General features: G+C 39.7%; 1 protein-coding gene and 1 long non-coding RNA gene across 5 annotated transcripts; one reads left to right on the top strand and one right to left on the bottom strand.

The window, feature by feature from the left end:
• The first annotated feature begins 223 nt into the window (after positions 1-223).
• On the top strand, positions 224-8450 carry LOC144641245 (voltage-dependent L-type calcium channel subunit alpha-1F-like). 4 transcript variants are annotated; one of them, XM_078500280.1, is made up of 11 exons: positions 224-285; positions 428-537; positions 776-914; positions 1641-1768; positions 2427-2523; positions 3048-3153; positions 3581-3697; positions 4352-4461; positions 5758-5769; positions 6322-6399; positions 7887-8450. In XM_078500280.1, exons 1-11 carry the CDS (start codon positions 238-240, stop codon positions 8070-8072), a joined length of 1131 nt encoding a protein of 376 aa, XP_078356406.1. In that variant the 5' UTR covers positions 224-237; the 3' UTR covers positions 8073-8450. The 4 variants fall into 4 exon arrangements, with proteins under 4 accessions (XP_078356406.1, XP_078356404.1, XP_078356407.1 ...); XM_078500278.1 differs by having other exon boundaries at positions 3581-3703; positions 7887-8449; XM_078500281.1 differs by lacking the exon at positions 5758-5769 and having other exon boundaries at positions 3581-3703; positions 7887-8449.
• LOC144641246 (uncharacterized) lies at positions 1640-2220 on the bottom strand. The gene is made up of 2 exons (XR_013568524.1): positions 2123-2220; positions 1640-1801 (listed from the first exon to the last, which is right to left on the bottom strand). It is a non-coding gene; the product is annotated as an uncharacterized LOC144641246 (long non-coding RNA).
• Positions 8451-8497: the final 47 nt, after the last annotated feature.

The following is an 8497-nucleotide window of genomic DNA, read 5'->3' as shown; positions in this document are numbered from 1 at the left end:
AGAAAATTGTAGGTTCTTACACGCGGGTGTTTACTGTAATTGAGAACAAGGGAACAAAAGAAAAATTAAGCTGTGAACACGGGAACAAAAGCTGTTTCTGATATTTTAGGGAACAAGGTATTGCAAAAATTGCCTGTTCGCAGGCTAGCGCCCTACCACCAGGCCACGCTCGCCTCTCATTAAAATCAATTAACTTAATCTGATTTTGTTGCGTTCTAGGCTTTACCTTACGTTGGCATGCTTATTGGGCTTCTGTTCTTTATATATGCTGTCATCGGTATGCAGGTATGTTAATTCAACAGGACGGTCTTCGTTTGATCTTCCTTGAAAAAACAAGAACCATTTTTGGTCGCGATCGCGTCTCCAAGAATATAGCTAAATATTTTTAGCAATAATATAACAACATTATTGCTAACTTCTGTTGCAGATGTTTGGTCAAATCACCATTGAAAACGACGAGCGCGGCGACCCTTGGAGCCAGATCCAACCCCAAAATAACTTCCAGTCATTTCCTGAAGCCATTCAAGTTCTTTTCAGGTATGAGCGGTAGATCGTCACGCGACGCCTCTCCAGGAAGCGTTGCGTGACACACCAAATGAGGGCCACATGCCCTCGTTTCTTCGTGAAGTGTTGAGATTGTGTTTTTTTTTTACAATTTTAGCCCTAGGGCAACTGGAACTTTAAAGTTTTTGTCCACTATCATTCTGTGTTGTCAAGACCATAGATAAGATTATTTCGCTCTGTTGTGACATCCCTTGCGTTACTTGCCTTGTAGGTCCGCAACGGGTGAAAACTGGCAGCTCATCATGTTGGCGTGCACATCCGATGCAGATTGTCAACTGGGAGATGGAAAATGTGGCAGTGCTTTTGCGTATTTATACTTCATCTCCTTTATTTTCTTTTGTTCTTTTCTGGTAAGTTTGATGTAAAAATGTATAGTCATATTGTTTTGAATGGTTATAGAAACAATAATTTATATAATTGAACACAGCTCTTACTGTGATAGAAATTGGTTGTCAGATTGATTAGTTAAATGATGGATTCACTGATTGATTGACAGATTGGTAGATGATTTATTGATCGATTGAGTGAGTTTTTGATTGGTTTATTGGTGTTTGATTAATTGATTGATTGACTAGTTGATTGATCAAATGATGGTTGGTTGGTTTGATTGATTGATTGATTGATTGATTGATTGATTGATTGATCAATTGATTGATTGATTGTTTGATTGATTGATTGATTGATTGATTGATCAATTGATTGATTGATTGATTGTTTGATTGATTGATTGATTGATTGATTGTTTGATTGATTGATTGATTGATTGTTTGATTGATTGTTTGATTGATTGATTGATTGATTGATTGATTGATTGATTGATTGATTGATTATTCATCCACTTCTATTCTGTGTGCAGAGAGGAATTAAAGGGGCTATGTCACGCATTTTTTTCGGCACTGTCCAACTGTTCATAGAATTAACTGAAATATCACAACAACGGCTTAAAACTGTAGAAGAACTCAAAAGAAACACAGAAAGGCCAAAAAAGGGCGTGGATGGGCAAAATTCTAGGAGATTAACTCGGATTGCATTGGATTGTGACCTAGCCCCTTAAAAAGTGTCCTTTTTCTTGACAGCTTCTGAATCTGTTCGTGGCTGTCATCATGGACAACTTTGAATACCTGACACGTGACGAGTCCATTCTCGGCCCACACCACCTCGACGAGTTTGTCCGCGTGTGGTCTGAGTTCGATCCTGGAGCCACGTAAGTCATTTCTTATTGTGTTAGCAGCGGTACCTACATTCTCGTCCCCATAGCCCTTTCGTTTCTCTTAGCCGGCTGGGCCTTGGCACGAGGAAACAAAGGGCTCTGGGGACACAGGATTTCCAGTCCTAGATTCTAAGACTTCCGGTCTTCATGTATGCAGTCATGACGTTTCAAAAGAATGTATGAGAGAGTCGTTACGTTTTCGACTTCCGTTTAAGAATTCTTTGTTCCAAACAGCCAATCAAAAAAATTCGAATTAATTCAAAAATCCTATGTCCCCAGAGCCCTCCGTTTTCTCGTGCCAAGCCGGCAAAGAGAAACGAAAGGGCTATGGGGACGAGAATGCGGTACCTAATGCTTGCATGAGATCAGGCTATGGTAAACATTTTAGTTAAGTTATTGTGCACTATTTTTTTTTTTTTTTTTGACATTTTGTTGAAACTGAAGATAATCAGCATCTAGCTCTATCCCTTCGTTATGATCGTCTTGTCTACTTCTTGTCGCTTATTTTCAGTTTTGTTTTAGGGGGTATTCGTTGTACAGGGTTCATATTCTTCCGCATTATATTTATTCCTGCATGTTCTTTTTTGTGTTTATCGTGACGAACTACCTGCCTGATTGGTTTTGTTTGCTCTTTATTTTTATTACCAACCAGGGGCCGCATCAAACACACTGAAGTATGTCAATTGTTACGACAAATGTCTCCTCCTGTTGGAATAGGAAAGAAATGTCCAAAGATTGTTGCTTACAAGGTAATTGAAAATCAAAACGTAAGCTCTTTGCGTGCTGTCAGGCCATTCAAAACAAGAAACACAGACAAAAATCTGTTCATTACTTGTCCATGGTAGTAAATATTTTGTTGCTGATTTATCGGAAGACCTTCAAAAGTATGTTTATTTTTTGGTTACGGATAATAAGATGTTTTAAGCAATCGGAAAAGAAGACGCCGTCTACTTGACTAATAAGAGTTGACTACCATTCACTTGCCGCACTAGGCAATGCCGGTCTCCTTCTTCTCAAGAATGACTCTGCCAACCAGTGGATATTTTTTTCTTTGAATTCTTCAGTTCTTTTCCTTTCTATTGATATATAGTTTGTGGTAGTTTACTTTAAAACAACGCGCGTACGATTTTTTTCCAAAGGACACCCGCGAAGGTAACCTGAAATAATTATGGACATGTTTCTTCATTACAGTAAACTTATATTACCCTGGAAAGAGAGCATAAATGAACTTGATCACATGACTTATCTGACTTCCGTCGGCTTTTGTTTTCAGCGCCTGATCAAGATGAACATGCCGCTGTTCCCAGACAACACGGTCACCTTTACTGCTACTCTGTTTGCACTGGTGCGGACCTCACTCAAGATTATGACCGAGAAAAGTAAGAACTTTCATTGTGAAACTGAATGAGAACATTATAGCTGCATACATGCCTGATTTATAGAATACCCCCGCCCCGGATATGAGCCCATCCAAAACCTCTTACGAAGTTGTATATCTTCTTTAGTGTGAGCTAAATGAAGCGTTGAACGTATCAGCGAGCTTAACCTGGAGAAGGCAGCAATGCCACAACGTCTGTAGACCTATATCGTTTGAGTGTGACCGGTTGTGTGGGCAGCAGCGAGAACTGTTCACGTGCCTTTCATGTGACTGGCTGTATGGGCAGCAGTAATTATGACGAAAACTGTTCACGTGCCGTACACGTGACCGTTGTCAATGATTTTAGCCTGGGAGCTAGCTGTACTGTGTAAGTTACTAGTTTAACTTCAACACAGACCTCGGCGTGACATTGTTTTATTCTGTTCCAGATAATCTAAAGGAGAATGATAAAGAATTGAGAGCGATGTTAAAGAGAGTCTGGCCTAAACTCACCAAGAAGACCTTGGACAAAGTAGTTCCCAAGCCCCTGAGTATGATCAACAATGGTAAATGTACGCGTTTAAAATTTTCTTTGTTGCATGAGTACGAGCACCCCTAAGATCCCTTTATTATGAACATACATTCATACATAAAAATTTAATTCACTTAACTTTACATAAAACTTTTAAGTAACCCGCGGTGATCAATCTGTGGCTTAGTATGAAAGTTTTAAACTTGAAACTGGCGAAATTTCTTCGAGGTCAAGAAATGGGACTTTAGTGCTTACTAAACAATCCCGAGACAAAGGATATTTGCCGACAGTGAAATACGGAAGTAGATGTAAAGAATCGGTATTCAAATCTCTATCGATCGATCAAATAAAATAGTTTATGATGGGAATATTTGTGGAGGCGCAGTGGCCTAATAGGTAACGCATAGGACATTGTACCGAGCACTCCAAGCGAGTTCAAGCCCTGGCCGTAGTCATTGTATCGTGTCCTTCCGCAAGATGCTGGGGGGGGGGGGGGGGGGGCGGAGGTTACCCTACGATGGACTAGAATCCTACCCAGGGGGTGGGAGAGGGGAGAGATTAGAATTACTGCTAGTAATTAGGCTTGAACATTACTTTTATCATGGTATAGCACTTGGTTTTTCCAGGATGAAGTTAAATAGTTCTATTTCTTTCGTGTAAAATGTTTCGGTATTCTTTTCTATTTCAGCGAATCAAGCAAACCAGCAGCCGCAAATGACAGTGGGTAAGATATACTGCGCCAAACTAATCTACGAAAACTACAAGTTCATGAGACGGAAAGGGCAAGTTCAATCCAGGGTAAGTTTAGGGCGCTGTATAAGAAAATGTGACTGGTAAATAAACTGAGTACAATTCCTTTTAACTCTGTTGGTGGGGTAAGGGATGTCAGTACTCTTCTTAATCGCCTCACCCACCCACCTCCCTTCTACCCCTACCCCAGATCGTCTGACCGTTAGGTTATTTCAATCACCCTCATGCACGTGACTTCCTCAATGTGCATCACGTGGCAGTTTGTCAGTAACATGTGACCGACTTTTTCTATGTGAATTTTGCACGTGATATAGACAAGCATAGTATGTGATACATATTTACGGCAGTGCGTCTGTGAGGTAGAGTTGCGAGTCGATAGATAGACCTGCTTGAAAGGTTTGAGATCAACACACTCAGGAGAAAGTGTAAGAATACTCTCAGTAATCGCCACTTGCTTGAAAAGTTTTTACTTGCCTGTTTTAATGCCTATATGGGCTGACATTTCATTCCAGATTGCAAAAGGATTTATTTGATTAGCTCTTCCCGAAAACGTCATTATAAGCATATTTATAGAATGGGCTCTTCCCTCCAGTCCCATGCCTTTTCACTGGTCATATAGTTTTCTTTTTGTACTTTTTTTGAAGGGAGGGGTGTCATTTTATCATGATGAAGACTTCTCACTTTGTTCCACTTCTCTCTCTTGTTGTGTAACTTGCGTACGCTTTAGTGTAGTGTTACAGTTTTTCTTCTTACTCAGTTTGGTTTGTTTTTCTTTCACCAGCGAGCCTCGTAAATCTAAATATTGAGTTCATACTACTCGCATATACGTACCATTACGTCTACTAATTGCTAAACAAAACTAAGTACAAATAGAACTTCGTAATCTACAATGTACGCTGAGAAGTAAACTAAAACAGCGACCATCATTTAAAAAATAACCAATAAATACTCGTCGCAGACTCTTTTTTCCTCTTGACTAGCGGTCGACCGCTGGTAAAAGGGAACAAGGATTCTATTTAACTATAACGCAGTTATAAAGACTTTTCGTAAACTTAAAATAAATCTAAACTTCAACTTAAAGCACAAAGTTTCTTGAAACTAAACTTAAAATAAAACGCGTTAACATTTGTAAACAAACCAACCTCGTTTCCAGGCTCTTTACGCATCCCGTGCCAAAAAGAACGGGTGCGCAGACGGGACCTGGAAACAGATTACAAAGTCCATTAAATAACTAAAACATTGCCATAAACAATAACTCAACCTGCTAATAATACTAACAGTTGAAACATTTTTTTTCCTACTTACCTTCATCTCTTTCCATTCTTTCTTTCTCTCTTGGAGCAGGATTCAGATCAGGTGGGTCTCACTTCTTTACTTTACTGTGTCTGTGATTCTTATCTTTGTCTTTTTGCGATGCATTTTTTAAAACAAACAAAAACACTGCTTTGATTTGACAATTTTTAACTGAAAACGGTCTCGATTTGTATTCAATACACACGACGTTAGTTTAAATGACTTCATAGTCGTGGCTGATGTATTATTCCAGTGGCGCTGACAAGTTTAAAACGATTGATTGATTGATTGACAGATTGATTGATCGACTGATTGATTGATTGATTGATTGATTGATTGATTGATTGATTGATTGATTGATTGATTGATTGATTGATTGATTGATTGATTGATTGATTGACTACAAGTGCCCTGTTTCGTTACAAATCTATCGAAATGGAGTCAATAGAAAGGGATCACATATTATTTTGGCAAAGCATTTTCCAGCAACTAAAAAGTAAACTATCTACAGAAGAAGTTGTTACCTCATTTCTCACTCCACTCTTTCTTTCTCTTTTTCTGTTTTCATTTTTGTTTATCTTTCTTCCTCACTATCGACTGGCGTTGATTTCCCAGGGAACTGTTCTGAGTCGATTTGTCGGAGGACCAGCATTCCTGAAATTCCGACGAGAAAACGACCCTGAGATGGGCGAGGTACAGAAATGTTAATACTCTCACGCATGCGCCCTGTATCCTGTTTATAATGTTTCTTCTATTAGTCAGTCGCGTGACCAACGTGTTCTGACCACGTGATTTGGTAACCACAAATCACTTGCTTCAAGCCAATCGCTGACTCGTAGGTCACGTGACCAGGCAAATCTTAAACCGTGCTGACTGTATTTTAGCCCAATCTTGTACGTCGAGTTTTCGTTCCTAACTGCGCAAGCTTGACGAAAAGAGCAACTCTCCGTTGATTGCGGTTTTGAAAACAATATAAATGGCCGGAAGTAAAACACCAAGGAGTTTGTTGAGCCATGTGCCGGGGTCACTCGACCGCTGGTCAAGGGGAACGAAGACTCTGGGTACGAGGTTGATTTTAACCTTGGTAACTTTATTAAACTGAATAACCATGGCTAATTTAACAAATGAAAACCTTTTTTTAACCATAACTTTTCATTTATAAAATAATACTGCCTAATATATAACATAAACAGACATGCCCCTTGCAAACGTTTTCTGTTTTTGAGCCATTTCCAGAGAAAAGCATGTTAAATTGTCTCACGCTAAACAAAGTGGTTTCGCAGTTTTATCATGCAGCGTAAATTGAGCTGCTCAAAAGAATTGTAGAGTGTGGTTCCCAGAAAACGGATGCATGAGGCAGAACTAGTTGTTATTATTTAACTAATTAAAGAATTAATCAAATGTGTGTTAAATTCCGTTGACCCTAAAAACGTTTTTTTTTTTCGCGTAATGAATCCTCCTCTCGCTGTCCGTGCATGTGCGCATGCTCTGTTTGCTCTATGTTCTTTTGTTTCGCATCTCCGCGGTCATTCCGCCATGTTTTCCATAGCCTCAGCCTCCTTCTTCTCCCTAGTTGGCTTTTATAAACTTCTCAATTCCTTATTTGTGATCGTGACCTTCACCTCATTCATTACCTATTTGCCTTGACCTCTTGAACTTTGCACGAACTCTTGACCCTCTCATTAAACACTAATCATTACTGATCATCTCGTACGTTCAATTCAAAATCTGCTCACAGTGTTTTGTCGTTTAATTTTTTTATTTGCCGAATCTGATGAAAAAGGTGTCAAATTAATCCTAATGGCCTTATTATCTAAGAAAAAATGTAGAAACATTGTAGAGAATTTAGTAAAGAGAATCGTGTTATTGCCATTGGGACTATGAGTAAAATGAAATTTGCTAATCTGCATCAGATTCGGCAAATGAGAGGTTTGGCGTTTAATGCTAACATGATTTTAGCGCGAATTCAGTTTAATGCTCAGGGTGTGTTTGTGTTAACATGGCATGTTTAAAGCTTGTTTGCAAATTCATTCAGCCCATTGACTAATATACAAAGCAATCGTGTACGCTATAACAGTTAAGGAACCTACGAGGGAAATGTCCTGATTCTCCCGACCTTTAAATGTAGTGGGAAGGGTATGGAGAATCTGTATGTTGATGTGTTACCTTGTGTGTAACAGGGTGTTCCGATGCAGGACGTTGCTGTAAGTTTAGCTGATGGTCCTTATCACTCTGGCTCGGCTCAAGCTCTGTACCATCCTAACCACCAGGTAAGGAGAGCATTTATAATTAACCTAGTCTGTCTGGGGAGGGCACTTCAGAGGGAAAGAGAGTTCGCCCACGTCTTCTTTCGCTTTGGACTCTAACTGAACTTGCTCAAATGATTTTCTGGGGCGCTGTGGATCACCTTAAGTAATGTTCTTTCGGCTCGTAACGCAGTCCTCCCTTTGGGCGGGAAATATTACCAGTCCGGATTGTCCTAATATATTAGGACAAGCGTGACGTCATGGAGCTCTTGTTATCGACCAAGATGGCGGCCATTTGTACAAATCGCCAAGAACAAAAGAAACCCTTTGTTTCCAGTCTCCAAAGAGTGTTAATCCGGGACTTTTTTGGCGTAACGCGACGACAGGCTGGCGTGACAAAGTCCGTTTTTTCCTTCGATTTCCTCGTGTTATTTTCTCATTGGTTAATAAGATTCGAAGGCTCGCGAGTAGCTTGCGACGATTTCGAAGGATTTACCGACGTCACTTGTTCCCCAGTAAGTGGTGTTTAATGGCTGACAATCTCT

Source organism: Oculina patagonica, unplaced genomic scaffold, assembly GCF_052425735.1.
Source record: "Oculina patagonica isolate OP01 unplaced genomic scaffold, crgOcupat unplaced787, whole genome shotgun sequence".
Classification (NCBI taxonomy): Eukaryota; Metazoa; Cnidaria; class Anthozoa; order Scleractinia; family Oculinidae; genus Oculina; species Oculina patagonica.
Note: the sequence above shows the minus strand (reverse complement) of the source record. Positions and strands in the feature narration are given on the sequence as shown.

Excerpts from the sequence above, each read along its gene's own strand:
- LOC144641245 (XM_078500278.1), top strand. The coding sequence starts at position 238 with ATGCTTATTGGGCTTCTGTTCTTTATATATGCTGTCATCGGTATGCAG. Across the intron at positions 538-775 it reads GCCATTCAAGTTCTTTTCAG|GTCCGCAACGGGTGAAAACT; the intron begins GTATGAGCGGTA and ends CTTGCCTTGTAG. Across the intron at positions 915-1,640 it reads TTTTCTTTTGTTCTTTTCTG|CTTCTGAATCTGTTCGTGGC; the intron begins GTAAGTTTGATG and ends TTTTCTTGACAG.